The 25,920-nt window shown below is 39.2% G+C and overlaps 1 protein-coding gene across 1 annotated transcript in view; it reads right to left on the minus strand.

Moving 5' to 3' along the window:
* grik3 (glutamate ionotropic receptor kainate type subunit 3) overlaps positions 1-25,920 on the minus strand; it is an 80,095-nt gene that overhangs the window by 7,555 nt on the left and 46,620 nt on the right. Inside the window, exons 5-12 of the mRNA XM_053432556.1 lie at positions 25,209-25,262; positions 22,369-22,539; positions 21,367-21,510; positions 18,363-18,470; positions 16,175-16,288; positions 12,395-12,598; positions 6,253-6,476; positions 2,519-2,637 (exon numbers count right to left, since the gene is read on the minus strand). Coding sequence (XP_053288531.1) covers positions 2,519-2,637; positions 6,253-6,476; positions 12,395-12,598; positions 16,175-16,288; positions 18,363-18,470; positions 21,367-21,510; positions 22,369-22,539; positions 25,209-25,262 — 1,138 coding nt within the window. The remainder of the gene's footprint in view (positions 1-2,518; positions 2,638-6,252; positions 6,477-12,394; positions 12,599-16,174; positions 16,289-18,362; positions 18,471-21,366; positions 21,511-22,368; positions 22,540-25,208; positions 25,263-25,920) is intronic.

Raw genomic sequence — 25,920 nt, forward strand, 5'->3', positions numbered from 1 at the left:
ATGCCCCACATTAATATGAGAGAACTGGGCTTTCCCATGAGAACATTACCTGCACTTAGCTTTTTCTCTATAGAATCATAACACAAAAGCTGGTGTTCATTGCATCGCAAGTAAATCTTGATCTGAATCTCAAGAAGAGGCTCCAGTTTCTTAACCACAGACAAAATGCCATTGCTAATTAAATCAAGCATGAAAAACCAAATAGAGAATATAATATTCCAGGCTTACAAACTACGGGTAGAAAATGAAAGCAATAATGTCACAGACATTGAGAGAATTGGGAATAAATCAACTCATAAATCAAATGTGCTTTCAAAAATTATTTTATATGAGGAAACCAATTTGCGGAAAATGATCAGACATATGTTTGTTGTGAGCAGAAGTCTACTGAGACCCCCAGGAATGCATTTGAAGCGCACAAAGTGTTTGCTTTTGCACCTCCTCGTATTTTGTGTTCTTTGTGTTATCTGTGACACCTCCCTCCCACAGACAAGCTGGTTGATATTTTTTTTTTGGATACCCTCAAACACGCCATTTGCATTTTAAACATGTCACAGAAATGGCTCCCGTCTCGGCTGCTGTCACAGTTTGACAGACGAGCAAGAGATGCCTGTTTATGTGACACGAACAAAATATACATTGGTGAGGATACCAGTGGCAGCAAGTGCTACGAGAGGCTGTAGGACGACTGGGTGTCGCAGGATCCCAGAATCAGTTGTGTCAAATCGAAACACAGACGACTTTCAATCTCCCTGTCAAGATATTTTGAATGTTTTTCATTTAAAGATCATGTCAGAACGGTAATGTGACATGACGGAAAATATGCAGCATATGTTCAGACATGAACTTCATGTTAACTCTGATTTCCCAGTGATATTCTTTTCTCCATATGAGCTATGAATACGAGCTGATTAGCATCTGCTTTAGTCAGCCACGGTAAATATGAGACACACAGAAGCTCAGGCATTGACAGACAGACAGTGGGCCACTGTATACATTATAATAGTGAATTATCCACTGTTTATTTTAATAATATGGGCTACTAACCAGCTCATTTTGTTTTGATTCCCTTTCCTCTCCCTCCTCTGCATGCTGCAGCTACATCCGTAGCCCTCTGTCTGCACCAGCAAATTGGCAGAGCTGCTATGCAGTTTCACAAGAGTGCTGCCGAGCTTCTGTGCTTAATGAATTGCTGAATGTGTTTGCTAGCCTTACGGGCACAGATCCACTCCCGGGTCTCTAGGAGCCTCCTTGATTTGTCTTGTTACATTGAGGTTAAACATTTTATTACTTGGGTTTTTTTCACTCCACAGTTGACTTCATTAAGTTATTTCTGGGGCCTTCATTTGCTTACCTATCCCTTTAAGTGACACCTAATGAGTGAAAACCTATTTGTAAACATTTGGTTTCTACCGTCCAAAGGAAGAATTTAATCTGCCGCTGGAATTTTTTTATGTTGGGTTTTTCCTGTTGAAAGAAGAAATTGGTGCTGTTGTTTTTATGCTATAAATGTGTGCATTACATGATACTGGTGCAGTGCCCATTCTAAACCTGCCGGTCTGAAATGGACTTGACTCGTGATAATGCTGGTTGCAGCTTTCTCTCTTAAACTGTCAAAGTAAAAATAACAGCAATAGAGCAGCAGCTAGTAAAGACTTGCTGCCTGCACCACCACTGCTGCACAAAGAGCTTTTCACCTGTTCATTTAAAGCTTGATAAAGCTCGACTCAGTGTGCAGAGCCCCCCAACGGGAGAATCTGTTGCTGTTGTTGTGATCGACAACATCACTTGCGTTTAAGAGTCCCAGCCGCCACTGCCACAGAGCGATGATCGCATGTTTATTCAAATTTTGATATCATCGAACATTTCACATCGTACTAAATTCAACTTTGTAACATACAGACAGACAGATAGATATTGTTGGAATTATTAGATAGATATACAGCCCACTTTACCATTCAAGTGAATGGGAGCTATCACATTTTGTCCATATTTATATACAATGATGAATATATACAGTATATTTAATTGATAGGCTATGTGTTTAACTGTTTTGACAGAGACATATGGATTTCCTACAGCTGGTCACTAAAAGTCCATTTCATATGGCGCTGGAAACATCACACCAGCCAGTTGGAGCATGGCTGACAGCTGGCATTTGTCAGACATGTACTTCGAGTTACCCTTTTTGTCCCGACACTCAGAAAGCTCTTGTGCAGGGCCAGCGACTGTGTTATGGACAAATAAATGCGGCAATGTTTTCCATCCTTACCTGCCAATCTCTGACAAGTGGCTGGCACCTACTCTTCTCTTTTTAAACAGCAGGTAGCTGACAACAGCCTTCCTTTGTCATGAGCTCGGCAGTTGTTCTGACAGGTAAATGTCTTATGAAACAGTCACAGAATGGAAATCATGGAGCTTAAAGAGGCAGAAAGTGGGAGCTAGCCATGCACAGGAGAGGAGGGGTGGTGTGACAGTATTGTTTTTGACAGGGAAGGGAATGTGTGTGCCGCTGTACCTTGTTGCATTAAGGAGCCGACACCGAACCAGAAGCTGTTGAAGAGGGTGAAGTTGTTTTCCACCACATCTGATCCGGGGTTACACGGATGTGCATCGTACCATTCATATGGACTGAACCTTGGAACGAAACAAGAAGTTAGAAAGCTGTTTTTAAAGTTTTACTAATCTAAAAAAGTGCAAAACTTTCTGTAGTATTTATTCTTTCTGAACACTGTTCCTTTCTCAAGAAGAATTTGAAAATCTGAAATATATTAGCATACAAGCTATTTTGAGAGTTGCTGCTATTTTCGAGTTTCACCTTTCGTGTCGAGTAAAAGAGAAAGAACTATTATGAAGGCAGCTCGACAATGTAGTACTTCAAACATCTGAATTTATTGTTCCACTTGTGGCAGTGGAACAAGTATCTTGATTAGGGGAACATTTAGAGGGAGTTGCTTATACCCAAATACAGCAGATAATGATCCACCTTTGCAATACTGTACAGTTTTGTTTGTTGTTTGTCTGCCATTTAGAGGTGGGCACTCAATGCATATTTGGTTTATCTAAGCTTTTTAGGCTGCTTGCTGCTGCTAGAAATGAGTTTGACATTAAAACAGCTAGGCTATCGACTTTAAAACAAACAAGGAGCTAAAAACACACAAAAACTGAGTATGGCTGAGAGTCACTACTGAGTTGGTTAAAACTTGTTTATGTACTCATCACTGCAAGCTACAGTTTTCACATTACACAGTTGTTTGAACCGTTCTTCACACATAAATAGTGATTCATGCAGCTTTGTGTATGGCTATAACATGGGTATGTAGGGAAAAATCTACATGAGTCAGGTTTATATGTTTGGAAAATTAAAAAGTTAAATCCCTGATGAAATGTCAAGTCCAACACATTGTAGATCAAAACGCTGTTGGTTTCTAAGTATTACCTTACCTTACCTGAGCTTATTGTGTGCTTTGTACCTAAATGTTACCAACGCGGCAAAAGAGTATTTTTCAGATGGTTTAAAATGGCACATTTAACAATGTGAGGACTTCTCCTAAAGTAGCATCAAACCAAAAAGCAATCTTTCCATATCTCTGCCATTTAATGTGACACTTGCCTGATAATGCTTCACACTTTTATTGCTCAAGTCATTTTAAAAGGCAGACGTTGAGATAAAACACACTTAATGTCACAGCTTTCCCCCTTTTGAAATATATATTTATATAATGTGTAAGTATTCCAGGTGAATTCCTGTAGAATTGAATCCCTTAAACTGCAGATACTATCTCAGATAGAAATGTGGCATATTTATTACTTTAAGGAGATACAGAAAGTGCTAATGGCTAAAAAAAAAAAACAGATAAGTAAAACGGTAAATATCCCTGGAGCCCACCAAAGTGAATCCTCAAGATTACATTCTCCATTGTGATGGGCTATAGTGAATATAAAAATATGAGATAGATGCACTTCACTCTAATTACATTCTGCACAAATATTTGGTAATGTTAATCAGATGCTGAACAGAATCGTTGGAAAATCATGAAACTGCTTCACAATGTAGTCTCTATTCAAATAATTCAAATTTTATGTGAGCAGTTTAAACGTCTGAACTTTTGAGCAAAAGGGTGTATTTTGGTCCAGTGTTGACTCTTCTAAGCGCACCCCTTGTGCATTTAAATTATCAATATCAAATATACTCACTAGTGTTTCCATTTCAGAGTGTTTCTCTTAAGACTCCAGAGAGGCCTTGGGCTACTGCCGTTCTAATATGGTGCTCCCTACTATTTCAATTAATTCCCCCAGTCTAATTTTTTTTTTACTTTAATGTTGTATTGAAAGCCATGGTCAGATAACATAAGTAGGTTGATAGTGAAGAGGAATGGTAAATGTGTTCCGTACATCCAAACCTCTCATGAAAAGGATATAAACATTACACAAATTAATGAATATTAATTTTGAATCTATTCTAAGTGCAGTCTTGACAGAAAATGTTACAAGGCTGATTTGTATCGCCCGAATTCTCTGCTAATTTCTAAAAAGCACATTCACAATCACATTCAGACTCTGCAGCCACCCACAGAATTTCCTGCTAAACAACACTATTAACCATCGGCCAAGAGAACAGCCTACATGCAAGAAGAGGTCTGGAAACCTGCTTGGCATCCAAAACATCATATAAGCAAAAAGCTGTTTGCATTTACAGACATTATATATAATTTGCACATTGTAGCTAATGATGCAACTGCACTTTCCACTAATGTTTCAGTTCTGCTAGTCATTAAATTACACGAATTTTCCCACTACTACATCACTGACTGCATTGTTTTTATTCCCCCTGCGATAAATCCTTTTCAACCGCATTCCCGTTAGTCTTTCAAATTTAAAACTTACAAGTCAAATTTTAACTTACCAAATGCTTTTGGTTTTGAATAATATGAATTAAATTATAAATGTTCTCTTACACTTAACAAATCTTACCCTACCCTAAAGAGAACCTGTGTTAGCCTTCATTAGATCCCTTTCCCCTAAATCTTACACACTGAAACTTTAAATCTCTGCGTACCATGACGATAAAATACTTGTATTTGCACATTGAATATAAAGATAGCAACTAATTCTCACCCCTGGCAAACCAACATAACTTATCCTCTCTATTTTTGGGGAAATTTGTTGGTGTATATTTTTTAAGGTTTTGTATTATGGACTTACATTCTCTTGAATCATTCTTAGTTTAAAGGTAAATGTTAATACAAGCATTATCTTCCGTTTTATTTATCTACAGTTTTGAAATAATGTGTACTTTTGAACAGATAAATAAAATGTACCTTGCAGCATGACTAACAGGATTGAACAGATGTACTGTATGACCAAACCTTGACAACTCTGTCCAGCATTTAGAATTGCCCATTGATGCTGAAGCAGGCCTCTCGTTGTTCACTTTTCTCTATCGTTGCATGATGCACATTTGAAGATGCAGCTTTTCAGCTATTTCGGCCCCCCCCACCCTGAAAAACTGAAGCAACAATTTAAGATGATTTCGTATTTATGTGAAGCCACTCCAGAATTTGTTTGGTCTTGCAACAACGAATGAGGAAAGAGGAGCGCAGCTGTTTGCTCTCAAACCCCAGAACTCCTTTCAACGCCCGGTTTTCAAGAACTTCCTCAAGCACCACTTTGCATGAGAAGCAGCAGGAAAGACTGACAATGATACTAACAGGATATTCATCATGCTCATGACCAAAAAGAAAGAAAAATACAAGTGAAGTACACTTTAGTCACATTGATAATCTCTATCCATAATAACTTTCACTTATTCCTGCCAGTAATTTAGTTTTTTTATGCTAAAGATGAACAATGAATACTGTAGATTCTACCCATGTAGCTTCACATCAGGTATGTATATTTGTTGCTTTTTGTACTGCTGAACTTTTGCCACTATTTCAATTTTTTTTTAACGATTTTCTGAAGGCAAATCGTTTGAAGCTGCATTGTTAGTTCCAAAGATATCTCACAGGACTTTGCAACTCAAGTGGCTGGAGTGGGTTGTATTCCTTCTCTCACTTCTGGTCTATGGAGAACTCATGCAGACATAACTGCCTTGATCACTACCTGGCAGCTAACACAGTATGAGAAACTGGCTGGTGTCCTCAAAAGTCTGCAGTAATATCTGTGTAAATTATGTCTTTTCAAGGGTCCTATGGACAAAAGAATGAAAGACCCACTAGAAACAATTGCATATAGACATTTTTCACTTACCTGGCAATGACAAAAAGGACACAGCTAACCCCGAGGTAGGCGAGCAGAATGTAGACCCAGATGTCGGGAGTCATGGGATTCAGGAAGGAGAAGAAGCCGTTGTTGGTGGTATTGGGTTTGCGATACAGGATACTGATGCCCATGCTCATGAAGGGCTTGGAGAAGTCAATAAACTTTTCACGCACGTAGGTTATGGTAAGTGGAGCAACTGCCAAGTCCGCTCTCTGTTGAAGACAAACAAAAACAGTTAGTTTGCTCTTTGTTGTCTGTTAGTTTTTTTAGTCACACAATCAGGGATTGCCAAGACATGTAGTAGAAAGATTAATGGTACCCAGAGGATGAATTATAATAACACTGGTGAGGAACCTGACTTTTTCTAGTCTTATCGACCACTCAAAGCTCTTTACATTAAAAGTCACAATCACCCTTTACAGACACTTTAAATAGTTCGCTTTTATACGCAGACCTTTTTCTAACACACGCCATTCACACACTGCCAGCACAACCATCAGGAGCCATTTGAAACATCAGCCTGCAGAATAGGGGAACAGGGGATATAAGCAATTACCTTCTCAATATAGTGGATGGCCGTGTTTCTTTAGTACAAAGTCTAAATATATTTCAACAACTATGAAATAGTTTCCCATTACAACAGCATGTTAACATTGTTTTTATAAGCTTGTTAACATGCTGACATTAGCATTACTCTAAATTGGTAAAATCTACCGAGAATATTATTTTAAGTATTAATCATGTTATATCATTGATACTGTGACTTGTGTGTCAGGAGGCTTTAAGATTTTATTTTTAAAATGTATTTATTTAATGTGAGGAGACACACAAGCATTTACAGTCATTCATTTTAAATATGATAATACAATCGGTAAATAGTAAATGTGAAACATGTTTTTGTCTCCAATGAAAACAGACATTGTTCTAGTGTATCTTGTGCTGCTCCATCTTTGCAACCATAACCTAATGTCAATAGAATAATGACACGATTATGGCATTATACAAAGGACTGGCTGAGCATGACAGATACGTTTCAGTCATCTATTGTGTGCGTATCACTGTATATTCGGAAGGTTACTGCACATTTCAACGCCCCTCACAACTCCCCCTGCACCATGTCTGGACAGGAGGTTAATGAAACCAGCTGCTTGGTTCACGCTCGAATACCTCTTTCTTCCAAGAAACCAGACCCTTCACAAAGGGAGGCTTTTTTCTTCCTACACATCGAGCAGTGGAAGAGGAAAAGGACTTGTTCATACACCAGTTCCCCGTACAGCCTTTTTACCAAGTACTATGAGACAGCTTGTGTGTTTTTTGTATTTTATGCAAAACCCTGACTTCTAACCCTAAAGGACTGGAATGTGCTGGTTCCACAAACACATTCAATCTTAACGAGATGAAAAGCTGATCTGAGTGATGCAGCTATGTCCTGCCCTCCTCTTGCGAGCTGATTTATTCTATGTCATCTTCTCTGTTTTTACCAGCTTAACCATCGTTTCTATTCACTTTCGGGGCCCTACGGCTATTCATAACATGAATTTAGCTTCCCCTGTGGCTCAAACAGCTCTTCCCACAGATTCACTTGATAACTACCACACAGCAGTAAACAAAGGTCAGAAAGAAAACATTTTCCACTTTGCATGTGGCACTGTGGATTATGTACTCCTGTGGTCAGCACCATGGTGGTTAAATGCACAGTGGCCTCTGAAGAGATGGAAAGATGGGAAAGCCAGTGCATCCTGCCGTGCCTCTGCTGTCCCTCTTAAAATATTCAAATTTCTACATCACATACTGCTCCCTCTGTTCTCTGCTGCCAACTGCAGCTCTGAACCAACCTGCCACTCAGCCGGAAGATCAACCAGCATGCGTTTGCAGACATCCCTACGGCAAGCTAATATACATGCTGCATGTCCTTGTTCTACTTGCCGCTTAGGCACACAAACTGGGCATATGCAAGATAACCTGATAGTGCATGCCACATGGCTTGGTGTTATCTGGGTTTGCAGATGGTCGGCTTAGTGGTATTCTCCCTCTGGACCTTCTCACCTGACAACAGCCTGGAGGATTCATGAAGTTAAAACTAAGATAGTCTGACTAGCTGAATATAGGCTGCAGTCAGCCATTCTCCCCTGTCCACTTCCTGGTTGTAAACCTTTTCAAAGTCCATTTCGCTCTTGTGAGCTAATGTATTCAACGCAACAATGTAGACAAAAACCTCTGAACTAGCAACCTACAAAGGCAAGTTTTGACGATCACTTGGATAATAAAATCACTCCTTTACTTTTTTGTACTCCTATATTTCTATAAATTGTCATTTTCAGTGCAGTGATCACTTCCCCATATGCAAATATTCCAAATGTCCCTCCCCTTCAATACTGTTTTAGCAGGGGCAGCGTAACTGCATCCTTGGCTTATTGGGACCCAAGACAATTGTGATTAAAAGACAATTATGTGTGGTTAAAAATAAATATAAGCATTTTCCCCCTATATAGCAGAATGATAATGGCTGCAGTCAAACCATTCTCCTGCGCTGACGCAGCTCTGTGGAGATAGGTCTGCGTGTGTAAGACTTCAACTGAATTAAAGTATTTATTTTGAACTCACTGACTTTACACTGACCATACTTAGTGGATGGTATTAGTCCATTTACTCAATTCCAAATATGCAGTAATTATGTGTTAATTACAAACAAGCCTTTTGTCACTTATTTACACAGTCCATAGTCTACATGCATCTTAGAGCAGGTAGTGTGATATAAGAATCATTTCCAAACAATTGACTAACGCAAATTTGTTATCCTACGGATTTAGAACCGATTGAAATGCAAATTTGTCTAAAGATTGTGATTAGAATTGCTGAAATACAATTTGTGGAAATAATTTTGTAGGACAACCAAAAGCTGTTTTTGGTACTTGGATGCTGAAGGAATGTAAACAGAAAAAGGTTTTCATAACCAGTTGTTCTCTTATACAAAAAATGCATTGTGGGAAACAAATGCACAGTGTGACATTTATGTACTAACCACCCACAGTAATATAGATACACACGAACGGTCCTATATGCTGTAGTCTGGTATCCAAATATACAAAGGGCTAATGATGAAGCACACTTACTGTAATCAAGAAATTGGTACTTTGCATAAGCAGCGGGCTTCAGAGTGAGGTCGTCTGGAATGTGATTTACTCAAGGGAAATGTTTGCTGCTGTGGCAGTTTAACTCATGCTCTTACAGCTATTGGTTAGCCACTCTCACAACTACCTAATCCTGCTTCTGAGATTAAAATCAAAGTCACACACACTTGCAGTTACACGTTTCCCCCATGAAATACCCAATTATGGGCGTTTCTACCTGAATCCGAATGAACAACGTTGTTTCAGCTTATCATTCAGGCTCAAGTCTCATCCAATATCTATATGTGTTAGAGGATTTGGGCCGGCTATAACTTATCTGTTGAAGAAAAGATTAATTGCCATGACTGAAACAAATGATGTGCTAAGCACGCTGTTAACATTTGCATCACAGCATGATTAAAGTGATCATCTATTGTGGCTAAATCAAGTTTAACAAGGCCTGTTGCATCATTTAGCACCTTCCAAACAATGCCCTTTGGCACCACAGCAAGCTTTGTGACTACACAGAGGCTAATAAAGGGCTGTATGTTACACAATGCTAAATCGCTGCACTTGGCAACGTCGCAGTTACTCATTCCGAAGCAACAGTAGCACAAGGATTGAAATGTGTAATACTATCACAGTCAAAACACAGAAATTCACACACACTCTCACACACAGATTTCTACTCTCTGTCACATCTCCTTCTCCGCAACAAATCTTAATGGAGGCTTACAACTGATTTTAATAAACCCAAGTCATGTTCTCTTAAGAAAGTGTCAGTCAAACAATTTTGTGTAATTTCTATAATGCAACTATGATTTATGAGGCTACACTGTGGGAACTGATAGTTTTAATGCATGAGTCTCAGTGTCTCAGCACCATTGTATCAGCATAAACTAACACCTTTCCCTGTTTTCTACACTAACACAGACCTTATCTAATGTCAGGACCCTTTTTTAAGTACAGCCACTGATCCCCAGTAAACTGTTACAGATCTTATTTATCTGTTTTACAGCAGCGGGAGAATGGGTTTTTAAGAGGTTAATAAGAAGTAGTTATGAATACACATTTAACAGATACAAATGATGACTTAAGACGTCTGCTACCCTCTGTATCTATTTGTATGTGGTATACACAATTAATTCTTACAATAGGTTTTTCGAATAGACCATTCTGTATGGATACCGACTTACTGCATGGTACATTTCACAAGTTTAGAAGAAATACAGCTGCAGTAGTTTGTAGTTAGCTACGTCTTCTCACTGGCCTCTCATATCACTCCAGGGTCAGATCTCTTGAGCTTGCCTTAACGTTTATGTTTCAGGTCTGCTGAATCACGAACAGCTTATCCATACCGACAAGGGTAAGGAAAGCACTAGACCACAAAATAGAGCTGACTAAAAATCCACAAAGGCAACGTCATGCATCCTTGGTCATGTGATAAGGAACAGTAAAAGCAATAACTGGCAGAACAGATTCTAATCTACACTTCTGCTGCTATTTACAAAGGCAATAGATCTAAAAAAGGCTCCAATATATAGGTGTTTCATCAAAAGTATCATGTTTAAATGCAATTTTGTGAACTCTATTTGTCTATTGCTTTATTATTTCTAACTTTGTAAAGATGTCAACCAAATGCCAATGGAGCAAACATAGAAGATGAGCTACACTGTTTTCAGAAGGTCTCAATCACCCGATGCTAAATCTCCTCAAAACACGTTTAAATCTCATTCACACATTCTTCTTCTCTATTTGACTGAGTTAATGAATAAACTAAATGGACACCTGCACCAACTCCCTTTAAACTGAAGAACAGACTAATACAACGAGTGAACTTGCAATTTAATGAGGGAACCATGCATCTTCATCTCGGTGCCAGTGTTCTTTGCCTTTAGTAATCCATTTGTTCCCCTCAAGGTTATTGTTATCAACATGGATCTATCAAAAAGCTTGGATGTTGATACAAAGTGTAGTGGATGTCCACCTTTCTCAACCCTTTCAGCACCAAGCCATTGACTCCTGCCATACGAATCCCTGCACTAAATGCCACTTAAGCTATTACAAGTTTTCAGCTGAGTACAGCGCTGACCTGATGGGGCTGAGGACAAAGAGAGAGCACTGACAGGGACGCTTATGAAATGCCAGCAGGGAATTGCAACCATGACATTGGTGTAGCCGCTGCTTCATGGCCGCTGGATGTATGAGTTTGATACACACAGCTGCGATTGCCCACTCTGCATTAATAAGATGATCGGTATCCTTACTATATGCAACACATTTACATTGCTCCTCCTAGATCTTCAGCTGAAGGCAGTGGTTGGTCTGGCATCGACACACTTTTAACATTTAGACAACCTTGACATAATTGTGCCATAAATGTAACTGACAGCTTTGCAGGCTCCCCCTGACTCGTACTCCATCATAACTATGTCACTGTCCACACAGAGGACATAACCAGCAGTTCACTTCAATGGCATGCTTTTGTAAGTTCATGTGATAATGTAAAAAACATTTACAGTATATGGAGCTGCCTTATTGCAGAGATGCAGCATATTCAAGGAATAGTTTGACATTTGAGGAAAAGAGCTAATTTGCTTGCCAAGAATAGGCTGAGAGGATTAATACCACTCTCTTGCATGTGTGGATAATAAATAAAAAATGCTTAGCTGAGCAATAAGACAACATGGGGGTAACAGCTTGCCTGGATTTATGTAAATCTATATACCAACACCTCAAAAGGTCGCCAATTAACATGTAACAGCTCATTTGGAACACGAAGCAAAACAAAAATACAAAACTTATTGTTGTATACCTGGGGTGGAAGAGTAACTTCTTCTCTAGTTGCCTGGCAACTGCTAAGCTAACTGGATGCGTGATTTAGCTACTTATTTTATGTAAGTGTTGCCTCCATCTTTTTTATCTAATTTCTAATCTAATCTATATCTATATATTCCAGAAATGTCAAACTGTGCCTTTGGGGAAACATTTTGCAGCAGACAATATAAAGTACAACTTACGTGTTCAATAAGTTCCCTGATCATGCCGTTCCACTGGCCCTTGTCGTCCTGCGAGCCGTATTTTCCATCAGGCACCAAGCGGATCTCATACGTGAAGCCCAGGATGTTGGAGAGCTCTTTTAACAAGTCGATGCAAAACCCTTCGAAGCGGTCGTTCCCAACCAGCGCCTTGTCAGACTTCTTAAGCATGACATATGGCTCCTCCTGCGCAGACCCAAAAGATCAAATGAAAAGCAATGGTGAGGTCATCTTTTTCAATTTGTTTCAGCACATCCACCTAATTGAGGCAAAGTGATATGAGCTGATGAGCCGCTGTTGCATTTAACAGGCAGTGACAGCAGATTCCAACTCGGTGTACGGCTACAGGAAGTGTTAAAATATGAAAGAAGGCTGAGGTTTCTCCTACATTGATGTATTAGTGAAAGGAGACCTGAGCTACTTTAATACTCTAATGCAAGTAAATGTCTTTTAAATTGCAAAGCCCTAACCAGTGTTTGCCATAGTGATGGTCATGTACAGAGAGGGAATGTTTGCCATCGGTTTGTACTATATTTGTAATGTTGAGCTGACTAAACCTGCCCTCGTCCCCATGCTGCTGTGTGTTGACCTATATACATGAAGCTGGTTCACAGGTTGTTTATTTAATGGTCAGGTAGCTGCCACCTTTTACTGGCCTGTAATATCCAGTCTGGCTGCCCATTGTTTTGGTCTGTGTAAAAGGTTGATCAGGGACAGAATACAGTATCATAATGTAACATGCCCAAAACTTTACCTACATCAACTGTCACCAAACTCCAGAAAGTGAGCTGACACCTGCAGTGACAATGACTAATGCAGAATAGCTCATAAATGATTTCCTTTAATTAGTGCCTGTTACCTTTTTGCTGCCAGATAGACTTGCATATCCTGCTGCGCATTTCAGGACATATGTTGGTCTATTCATGCAAAGGTTGTAATATAAAGATTGTCTCCAATGGACAGATGTATAATTTACAAACACTCTCAGAAACAGAGTAATTATCTAATACAAGTGAACCTTCGCTTTTTTAGAGAAAATAAGCAGAGTGCCCTTCATTATACAAATTGTTTTTTTCATGGGGTCAAGGGTGATAAGTGTGTAGGTGGGGACAAAGGAAATTATCGTAATAAAATACAACATCATGTACAGTTGGCTTTTAGACACAGTTTTGTTTTGTGGTCTGTAACACAACCTGACATGAAACACTGCATAAACTAAAAATGCCTGGAAAAACATACAGAGAAAGATACATGTCTTTAATTGTTTGCTATTAAAACACAGCACCACTTGGACACTACTATTACAATGGCCTTTTAAATAAATGATAAGATATGAATACTTGATGACAGTGCATTTAGAGAGTAAGGCGCTTAGTCACAAACTTTTCTTTAGTTGTTCAATTAACGTCATCAAAAAGTTTGCATGTTAAGGGAAAAAGTCATTACCATCTGTTTCTAGCCTTCCAATTCTTGCTATTCCCCAAGGTTTGAACTCAAATCAAAGTGTTTATACCAGTTCTACCCTCGCAGTCGCAGCATGGGCTAGCATAACAGAAAGAAGGAGGGAGGTGGGCCTGTGAAGAGACATTACAGGCAATGGAGTGCAAACAATTAATGTAAGGAGGAAAACACATTAAGTGCCTAATCTCTTCGACAAAGTTATCACTATAAAGCTGTCAGACGTCTTGTTCATGCATCGCTGGAATCAGTTTGATGCAATATCATTACGCCGAGAGGAGAGATTGATATTAAGACTGAACTCTCTTCAGCGATTTGAAAGTATCTAGTTTTATGACCTTAAACTAATGATTCCCAGTTAAATAGCAAATCAAAGAACATGTCAGAGATATTCAAATGTATTCTGAATTTTTGGAAAAGTTAAATTGAACTTGAATCACTTGAAGTTCTTTGTGATGAACACATCTAACACCACTCAAACTCTGAGGTTAAATCATAAAAACAATAGCGGGCACTTCCTTGTACACAAGTTAAATATTGCATCACTAGAACTTCATTCGATTTCTCCTCTTAGAGATGGAATGAACGATGGCCTCTGATAAGCATTAATTATGTCAAGACTTGACCTCAGATGCAAAATTACAGTATTGTTGTCGAACATAGGCATAATGATAGTATTTATTATTGTAGCCTGTATATCTGTCCCGGGTGGGGAACATCTGCATCAGAAACCCCCCAGTATCTAGTCTAGTGCAAAGGGGTTCTACATGATGTGGAGCTGTTGTAGGGATCACCCAGTTCTTTCTGAACCTCTGAACATGTATTTAATTCCTTTCTAAACAGCAGTTCATTATATCTTATAACTAGAAAGACTCTCAGTAGAGCACATACCTCTGCCAATGCCCCAAATTTTCCTTCAATTCAATGAAGCCGCACTTAAGTACCCATACATTGATATCAGCTCCCTAAATGTGCCTAATATATGAATATCTATTCTTCATCACGACCCATTCCCTGAGAAATATGAGAAAAAGTAGAAAAAAAAGTCTTATTACGCAGACTTTTGTGTTGTCAGACACTTGGCCATTGCCAGCTGAAACGTCAACTGGAGCTGTCACACTTCATCAGCTGTAGTTAACTTGCTAATTAAGCTAACATGAGTTGTTAAAAACGGCGTCCCCATCTCTGACTTTTTAATGTTTCAAGCTGACTCATTTTAAATTTGAAACCCTGTAAAAGGATGTTAAATATGAAATGAATCGCTGCATATGTGATTTTGTGCGAAAAGAATGTGGGGCTGAAGCTGCATGCATGATCCAGGCACAGACTCCTCACCAGTTGGGATGATTCAAAACATTAAAAAGAAGATGCAATATTATTCGTATATTGCAGTAAAGGAATTTAACGTAAAGCTATTTCTGGTACTACATTTAAGCTTCTTCAAATCCAGTAAAGGGCAGAACAGAACAGCCTCTAGTAGGAGCCAAAATTCTGAATTAGCAGCATCCTCACCACAAAGAAATATTACACAGTGACTGTGCTGTGGTGAACAGAGCTTAAAATGAATGCAACCTTAAAAACTGTTGATGATGAAATGATCCTAGGCCTTAGAATTAATGCTGGGTTCATTTATGGTACATATTAGATTCCAAGGCTCAGGAGTAGGCCGATAAAAGTGGTTAGAGTAAGATTAGGTTCAGGTTAAGGTAAAAGGAGACGTAAATCAACGGGGACAACAGACCTGGACTCTACAACACCTCCTCCTGATCCTTCAAATCTAATCAAGTCCTTAAGCGTAAGGAGGCCGCTTGCTGGGCAACATTTGCAGCTTATGTTAGAGCACATAAAAAACGCTGCTTGATCCATTCTTACAGATGTTTTTAGTGGGCAATATACACACAAGTAAAAAGTGATATTTCAAAACGTATATGCAATAAACAACGCACTTGAACAATGTACTTCTTTTTCAGGTATTCTGTGCCTGGTTATAGCTCTTAAGCTATGACTGCACAGTGGAGGGTGGAGGGGATTTAGCAAACCATCAGTTATAGTAACATTTTAGTACAGAATCTGATCTATAATCTGTGATTTGTGTGCTGTGTTTAGATCTAGCAAATATAATATGTCACAAAGATATGTTAAACTTAGTGAATCTCTTTTTTAGTGTTGCAGTAAATCTGGAATATAACATGGCTGATGCCCTCTGGATGACAATGAATATCTCTACTGGAGAGAGACAGATATAATACCTTATGCTGAATTTCAAGGTATTATCTTTCACACCAGGGTGCACAGGTGACCTACCAGGATGGTGGTGATGACGAGGGAGCGGTTAGCCAGGGAATCTGTGATGTTCATCCCCTTTCGCTTTGGCGCTTCTGTGATGTTAAGACCCCCTGACGGACTCCACTTCCCCACCTGCGGAAGATGAAAAGCCTGTAGTTAAGTGTTCTGTGTCTGTTGGTGGGCTGTGACCCCAGCAGAGAACCCGTCCCACGCATTAGAGCCAGGTTGAACACATCTCCTGCAGCATATGATGAGTCACCTTCATATCAGCAGGTCAGGGTGTTTGAAAAGCAAAAGGTAGTTAGGTGTATATCTTGAAATAAATCTTGTATGATGAGCTAACCAAATTTGAGTCATTTGAGGAATTGTACGTTATAAACCAGATTTTAGATATAGTTCAGAATATTCAATTTGGTTATAGTACACATATAATAATATAATGTCTAACATGTCACTTTACTGGTGTTGTGCGTATCTGACATCCATTTAAATCTGAATAACAAAGAAAGAAGGTCTAAACAATGACACTAAAACAAATTATTAAAATGGCAAATACAGCAACAAGGGTACAGTTCATTTGTATGAAGGTACATCATGGGGCTGCAATTTGAATTACACTGTGAAAGTAATTCGGCTCTGCTGTCTCGGAAAGAAAAGCCAAGAGATTTGAACAAATAAAAGGAGTTATACATGCGAAAAGCCCTCAGGCAAGAACCTCTGCATATTGTGGAGACACACTCTGGAACGTATCATTAGCACAAATAGTCCTCTGGCTGTCAGTTACAATCTCTGTTTGCAAGTCAAACCCTCTACCAAAACCCGCCCTCCATCTTTACTGCGTTCTCTATTACCACAGACACAGCTTTTAATAATCACAGGGGTTTCTGCTCGAGGTGGATCCATTTAAAGACACACAGCGCCCCGCAAAAAAAGCATGGAAAACCTCTGTTAATGTCCTCCCTGCCTAATCCAGAGAGAGGCATATGCTCTAATTTGAAAAGCACATTAGTTACAGCTTGTCAAACAACCAAAGAGGACTCCAGGAGAGAGATTTAAAAATATCATTGAATGCTTTACGCTTTGCAAAACTCTTTGTAATTGTACCCAGTTACAATTAGCTCAATTCATTAAACGTGATTAGCAAAAAGACTTGATTCAAAAGTTATTTACTCATGCAACCACATAGCAAGCATTACATTTATTTCACCCTCCTGAGCGCGGCGGCATGGACTGAAAAGTGGCACTCTAAGAAACTGTTCATAAATCCAGCACAAGCTCACATTTGGGCTAATATTCAATTACAGTGGATTAGTTGAGAAAAGTCCACATCTTAACAGGCTCAAATAGTTAAAGCCGATTCCATGGATATTAAAAAATGGCATTTCGCAGCACAAGGCTGGATCAACACGAACATGCATGAGTGTAGGACTTGTCAATCATGTGAAGATGCAAATATGCCATCAGATACTTTTTCCAATTTGACTGTGCTTCAACTTAATTGACTGCTTGCAGGACAAGATGCCAGTAAAAGGGAGAAGAGGAATAATTTCAAAGCAGCACTGTTACAAGTGAATATCTCCGTTCTTGAACAGAAGGGTTACAAGCTGAAAAGCCCCTGCTATTATATGGTCCTGAGCCTTTAGGGAGTACTTGAGGAAGTCATAATGGGACTTATCCCTATTTGATGTATTCATAATGTAGGAAAGCCCTCTACTAGAGAAAAGCTGTTATAGTCCAGAGGGTACTTTGCCTTACACTATAATAAAATAAGTTCTACATTACCAACCTCTTAGTTTGTTTTTTTTCCCCTTTTTGCAAAACATGTTTATACAGCTCATTACCGCCAAACAGCATTTTGGGCATCACCTCGAATTATCATTAAGAGAGGCTGCAATTAACACCCTAATGTGTACCCTAATCCAATTTGCTTTATGATCCACTAACTTATGCTTATGTTGAAGCAGCCAATTTGCTTCCTTGTTAGGAGGTAAATGATACTGTCAAATTTGCATTATCCGTTCCACCTCAGGCAGCAAATATGAGATGTATTTCTGAAATCAATATTCCATTACTTCTTTTTATGGTGTAATCGTCACAGAAGTTTTACACATTTATACGCTGTGTGGGGTTCCATACATTGATATAAGTTTTATTCCATCTCAGCAAAGAACGCATTGTAAGGGAAGCTTGCATTTCAATAAGTTACCTTTTCAAGTCCGTCCTCCTTTAGACTGACGACATCCAGGTCGAAGTCTGTACGTAGACCAGTTGTCTTGTTGAATGAGAGTCTCCCAGTCAGACCATCCCAGTGGGACTGAAAGATAAAACCATATTCATTGATTAAATTCCACATTGTCCTTGTACAATGATGCACACAGCATTCTAAACTACGGCACAACCAAATGCAACTACTACAGGAATCTAACATCATTATTCACTGTCGCCCAGTCAGATTGATTCAGATTTAATTGTGTTAATAGTAATGGTGCTGTTGCAGTGCATTTTGTCACCACTAGGTGCACTCACTAACTTATGTTGGGAACCAAGTATATGGTGCATATTGCAATTTGGCAAAACATAATGAAGAACTAGTGCATAGAAAAATGCAAGTGCTATCAACAAAACACGCTACAACATCCTCTAACAACTTCAACTGAGAGAAAATTCACACTCACACATGCATGAACACCCATAGACCAAGAGTACGAGCACGAATTGTACAGGCTGCATTTCCTTTTTTTAAATTGCATTTTACATCTCAACGCCTCCAAAGCATTTTCCCTCCAGACCACAGAGTTAATTAACAACCATCTCCTTTTGCTTGATTTCCCATGAGGGGGAAAAACACATAACCGCCCCCATTACGATTCCCTGATACCCGCCACCTCCATGGATGTGCGCGTATGCAAACACGACAGTCCCTGCTAAGTACCTGGTTTTCTCACACTTAGGCTAATAGAGGTAGCCATCTATCAGCAGTAATGGAACTACCTCTTCTTTTGTCATTGGTCTTGTCAGCTTGGGTTTAGTCTTGGCATTTGTATCGCATGCCATGCTATACAATTTATTTTTAATTGAATATCTTATTAATTTGATCTCCTTGAATTATTGTCATATTTGTATCCATTGGTATAGCACAAGACCATATCTGTAATAGATCTTGTAGTTTGCTGATATTTCAAATCCAAATTCTAACAACGGCTCAGGCTATAACTCCATTGTTCCCTCCTGTCGCTTGTCAGAGCTTGTTGTGAGGAGATTCAAGCTTCAAGGAGAAGTTTGTTGCGGTCTCCTTTTTCCAAGCCTCGTACCTCATTTCATCTTGCCTATCGCAGAGGTGGGTGTCATGTTCAAACTGCTCTAATTCAAAGAGTGACATAAATGCCTCAGCCACATCACATCTGAAGGACCTATTCGACCTTCAGAACATGTCAGACACTTATCTTGGAGCAATTGTAAATCAGGTCTGAGTAAGGGTTTCTGTAACCTCACACAACAGTCTGTTTGCATAGGAACAACACTGTAATGATATCTTATTGACTTCAGTCATTATCACACCAAATTGCTAACACGAGTGCTAATGGTACATCTCAGCCTCACAATGCTCATTGTTTCAACTGACCTCACACACACACACACAACATTGTTTGTTTTGCATTGTAATGGTGTAAGCCTATGTGATATTGTGTTTGCGCATTTGGCAGACAAGCAGATATTGTTCCTGCAACTCAGACACAAACAATAGTATTTGTGGATCTTGTGCCAGATGGGGATGTGTAGCTGAGACACATGATAATATGGGGCATCAGTTTTCAGAGCACACGTTACACAATTAATTCTGGGTGTTGTGGGGATGGTTGGAAACAGTTGCATTGTGAGCGCAAGTACAAAGATTACATTTTCTCCCAGGGTGTTCATCATGGATATGTCATTATAAATGGATGGTTACATATTGTTGCTCTAATTCTATTTACTCAGGGAAACTACTCTTAACGTGGGATGCTATATACCCTTTTGCCAAACAAAAAACAGAAAATTGGATTTTGTGTGCTTTTAAATCCTCCTGAAAGACACTGCCTGTACCTTTACTTACTTTGTTAGAGTGATATACCTCAGTTCATATCAACAAGGTGACAATAATCATCGTGGCAATAATAACCATTCACAGAAACCTTTTATTACAACCAGCCACTCTAAGCTAAGAGGAAATGCACAAAAACTGTACCCCACAATGCTGACTGGTCAGATAACTGTGCCTCACTGGAAATCTCAACACCTTACTGGTCTTAGTGCACTTACGTGGCTTTCCATATCATGGTAGCCAAAAAAGAGCCAACTGACACTGGGTGAGAGGTGGGATACACCCTGGACAGGTCACCAGCCAAGCACAGGGCGGATGCATTTCAGACAGACAACTGTTTCAGACATTCAAATGCGGCCAGCCTAGGTACAGTGGCAATCTGCATGGCGACTTCGACCCCAGGGAATGAAGTATGAGTCAGTTGAGTTGTGTTACAGAAAAGTGGATGAGGAATAGGGTTTAGCTTTACCCTTTTATATTGACAGCCCCCTGCTGCTATCACTCTTATTGCTCTGTGGGCATATGCAAATTAATCGGGCAGTTCCCACAGATGATGAATCCTGGTTACAAGCCGGAGCTTTAATGAAATACTGTAGCTCGAGGTAAATGCTTTATTTCTGCAGTAATGTGAGTGATTATAAGATGGAAAGAGAAACAAATGGAATTCCTGCCTTTTCTAGACCACACCCAAGACAAAAAAAATCCTAATTATTTTGTTGTTTGAACAGATCAAGATACAAATAGTAGCATCGCTGCACACCCTTCATCTGCCATTTTGCAAAGACTTGTTTGTGTACTCGGAGGCACTGTCAGACTCTCATGTTAGATGAAATAAGAGCTGATTACACAAGTTGCACTCTCAAAAGGTGACAGTACGTGCTTTCCGGAAAATAGGTTATGAATACAGGGAATTTATAAAGCTGACAACAACGGTGCTTTGATGTGTCTATCAAGGCTTGGTTTTCTTTATATGTGGATATTATTGATTTACTGGGTAAATAGCTAAGCCTCAAATGACTACACGGTCCTCACTCCACTCCTTTTGTCATGTTCACCACTCAATCAGTAAGCTTTCAAATGAATTACACTCAATTCAAAATATAGCAACATGCATAAGGTGTTACATCACCTCTTTGATGAAACTCATGAAGCGACCTCCGAATCTCCAGGGTTTGTGGCGGTGGCACTGCAGCGAGTTGACTGTCATCTGCGGAGCGTGCTGGTATGACACGGATACAATGTGGACCGCATCATAGGTCAGAGCTGCATCTGTCTGGAATAAGGGGTGAACATTACTTCAGCTGATGCCTGTAAAAAGAAATTCTTTGACATTTTCGGTGCAGCCAATGTATTTTTGAGATTATTTATTTATACATTATATACTGTGACGATTAGTCCTTCCTTCAAGTACATGAATGTTTCACTCTCTTTAAACACCCATCATACAAATTTTCCGCAAATTAAATTGAGATAAATGTACTTGTAAATTACCATCCTTTATTTCTCAACAGGTAATTGAAAGTATAGTCCTACCTGTGTCGTATTTACTTAACACAGAGTTGCAAATTTAGTTGCTGTAAACTGTTTATTAATTAAACCTATCAGTCAGTTTTAGGAGTAATCCGGCTTCAGAGATTTTGGGCCTGTCAAATACAAACCTTTGTGTAAGCTTCACTTGCTTTGTCTACTAGGTGAGGTTAGTCAATAAGTTTAATCAAAGCTTTAATCCAAAAACTAAATTGCCCACTGTAACTGAACCCATGAAAAATTGTTTAGAAGATGCTGGAATCACTACAAATGATTTTGCCTTTAAAAAATATATTAATAATAAATTCATATATCTCTATCTTTCCCATTCAATATTTAGTGAAGCAACCCAAACTACACAAGTCTGTCCACATACTAAATAAATAATTAGTTTTATTCATTCATGAGCAAAGCCTCAGGCTGTGTAAATTAAATTCATGTATTGTGTGCATTGTGTGAATTGCTGAGGTAAAAACTTTGATTCTAAAAGTAAAACACAGCAAAATATAATTCTAACCATGGAAAGAAGCCACTGATCCCTATGTTGACATTTAGATTGACTGACTGACTTTAAATGGAACAACACAGAAGTAATAAAACATACCGTCATGATGCCCTCCAGCAGGCCGGAGTCAGGTTTGTGTGGTAGCTGCCTCTCCATCGACCATTTCTCCACAATGGATGCAACCTGGGGATTATCCACGTTGAGGATGCGGAAGCCGGTCATGTTGACACCACAGAAGCGATATGGCTCCAGGTCAATGGCCATCAGGTCCTTTTTTTGAGAGACAGCAGTATATGGATTTTCATTGAGTGTACCAGTGATGAGCATCTTTATTTGAAGTATTTCTCCTGGATGCATCCTCCTCACATATAAAAGGAGTGACGCAACAGCTGATTAAAGAGATACTATATTAAGATCAAATCGAGGGAAAGAAACGAAAAATACAGTTTTCAATGTCACATCAGGAAAAGTAAGTACGGTGTCTAAAGCGGTGTCTGTATAATAAATTAAATCTTAAAAGACTCTTGTGGCGGAATCATTTTCTGCAGGCAAATCCTTTTAGAATTGACAAATTGTTATTTGCTTTGTACCTACATAGCATGGAATGACTCTGCACAAACTACATGCTTGTTTTATATAACATGTTTTTCATTATTATGATCAATCATGAAAAATGTATAGATTCATATTTGTGGCTAAGGAAATATTGTAAACAAGAAAAAAAAAAAAAAAATCTCCAGTTCTGTTGGATCATGTTAATAATTCAACACTTGCATTCCCCCAGCAACTTCTGAGCAAAAAGCAATTCAATTTGAGTCTCTGTAATTTCTGGGGCAGCCGTTGTAGCTGAAGTGTGAAGTCACATGTTGACGCACGTCGTGTCGGAATGGGCCAGGGGGCTTGGAAAAGACATTTGGATGAACATAGATATTTCATTAGCACCCTGTGGGGTTAGTGCTGAGGGAACAAGAGCGTGTAAGACACTTACTAAAGAACGGTCGCCGCCAGTCACTGAAATATTTCTCCTCATTTCTTTTTTCCCTCCCAATAGAATCTAGTACTGTACTATCTTTTATGAACAGAGATCAAAGTAAATCACTATTGTTCTATATGACATTCAGAAGCACTCAGCAAAGTAGATCAGGTTACGAGTTTTTGTATCTTTGAAGCTAAGAATACAAACTAACTGGGACAGAATTGTTTGTAAAATATAATTCATCTTTTGCGACATCCTCATTTTGTCTCAGGGCATTTTCGAAAGTCGGAGAAGTAAGTTGTTCCAATTATAAGTTGACTTTATGCTGCACTGCCTTTTTACACACGTCGATGAGACAGAAACAACATTATCCAACAACAACAACATTACACAGCAGTGTTCTTTACCTGAGGAACACGCCCCATATCTCTGAGTACAAGTAGAAGTGCTCTGTATGTGCTCAGCTTTAGGTTCTCAGAGATAGCTGCTGTGAGACGAGAGCTATGACAGACTCATTTCACAAGGACAAGGAAGTTATTACCCCGTACTACTCTGCTGTTGCCTTTTTTCATGCTCTAATAAGTCGCCATTTCCCTCAGCTGAGAGGATAAAACACAGACATCAGGAGGTTCCTTCGAGGGGAAATTGTATTGCAATATAAAACCATGTATTCATCATTCTCAATCAAATCAAGCCACTAGGTATATCGTATTAAGGGTGTGGCAATCAGTATGACAACATATTTAGATAGATCCCACAATGAGATTGTATAAAGACACCCTGAATGAAAACATATCTTGTTCCAGAAAGTCATATCAAATACGAGTTTTTAAGTCAAACTGCAGGTAAATATATTTTTTTCTTCCATTTATTTTGAAACTGATACACTTGACACATCAACCAGTGCACTGACAATACAAGGGTATTTCCCTATTAAAGCAATACACATGCTACACCAACATGACGCATGGCAGAACAATATCATTGCCACGCCGTTGAGCGTGAAAGATGACACCCATCATGCCTGGACCTCTATGTCATATCGCATTATCACAACAGTCGGGCCGAGTCCAGAGAGACAGCCACTGTGTGTGTTTGTGAACGCAAGGGAGGCAGGCACAGACAATAACAGAGAGTGAAAGGAGCAGCATCGAACATGCTGCTATTCATTCCCGCTCAGTCTGTTGTCACCAGATAGCCAGTGTCACAGTGAAGAGCAGCCATGGCTCCCCAGTGGGACAGCTTATTTTAGCCCAACAAGATAATTTTAGCTGAGATATAACGTTAGGGTTTATATCAGATATATATAATACATATACATACAGGTGCCAGTTTATAGGGTACACATAGCTCAAACTACTGCTCTGATACAGCTGCCATATCTTCATAGAGGTTACGATTTTCAGTTTTCTGTGATTCTACTTTAATACCTTTTAAGGATGGAGGCGAGTTCTAACTGAGGATAAGTCTATTTTAGTTCTAATAATGATTTTATTGATGTAAACAAACCTTTCATAGAGTCTGAAATCAATAACTTCTTTTGATATAGTTTATTGATTTAAAAGCTAATAAACTGTGGAATTATATTCAGTTAAAAATCTGGTTTATATTGGTGCTGTATTGCAAGCAAGTTCATTAAATTACTACATATGGCATCATTCTGTAAAAGCTCACGATGAACCACTTTTTGTAAAATTGGAAATCTTGTTCAGTTTTGAATCTCAGGCTGTTGTTGTTTTCCCTTCTGCCACCCTCAAATACTTTTGTTGACTTTACATAAAGCAGAGTTTTTTCTACAGCACACTGAAGACTCCATTAAGCCTGCAGTTTGTCAAACAAAATTGATATAATGGACTGGATCCAAAGCCCATTGGCAATTAGCCACTATTCATCACGAACCTCAAGCGGTGGGGAGATGAGAACAAACAAGACTCTATTTGCATTAACAAGCATGATACATTACCAGAGTGGTGAAGATATAGTGGTAATACTCTGTCATCATCCCCATGGTCTGTGCCTGGAAGGAGATGGAGACAGAGGATGGGAGAGGAAGGTGTGAACGAATGGAGACAGGGGAGAGAAAATGGTCATTTCGTCACGTCAGGGTATTTTAGAATCAACAGCACAGTGAGAACAAATAAAACCAAAGAGCCACACGGAATGGGCTTTCATCTGCAAAGGAAAAACATATCCAGATTTTAATGAACATATTGACAAACATGCTGTTTATTTTGTGGGCAAGTGTCTGCCATCATTTGCTGAGATTCCTGCGCCATATGTGTTCCGGAGAATTACCGAATAGCAACTGTACTCGATGCTTTTCTATGCATTTAAACGGTTCGCAATGGCTCAGGACAAGTGACGTTATCCCAGCAGAGGCGAGCCTTCAATCAGAAGAGCTCTGTAATCTTTGTCTCATAGCCCAACACTCCATCACTTCCACTTGTTTCACTCAATCTACATTCAAAGGCACCACATTCCCATGGCGGCTGTGCTTCCCTCTTAATTGTACCATCTGCCGTGGAGAAAAAAAAAAAGCCAAGGTTATGTAAATAAGATGCTGTGCTTATGTGGAGGCAAATTTCACTTCTCCATCTATAGAGATCAAGCCAAATGCGTGACATTGAAAACATGAGTGATGTTTTGTATTGTGAGCAGGAGATTTAATTCATTAC

Source organism: Pleuronectes platessa, chromosome 10 (assembly GCF_947347685.1).
Source record: "Pleuronectes platessa chromosome 10, fPlePla1.1, whole genome shotgun sequence".
Lineage (NCBI taxonomy): Eukaryota > Metazoa > Chordata > Actinopteri > Pleuronectiformes > Pleuronectidae > Pleuronectes > Pleuronectes platessa.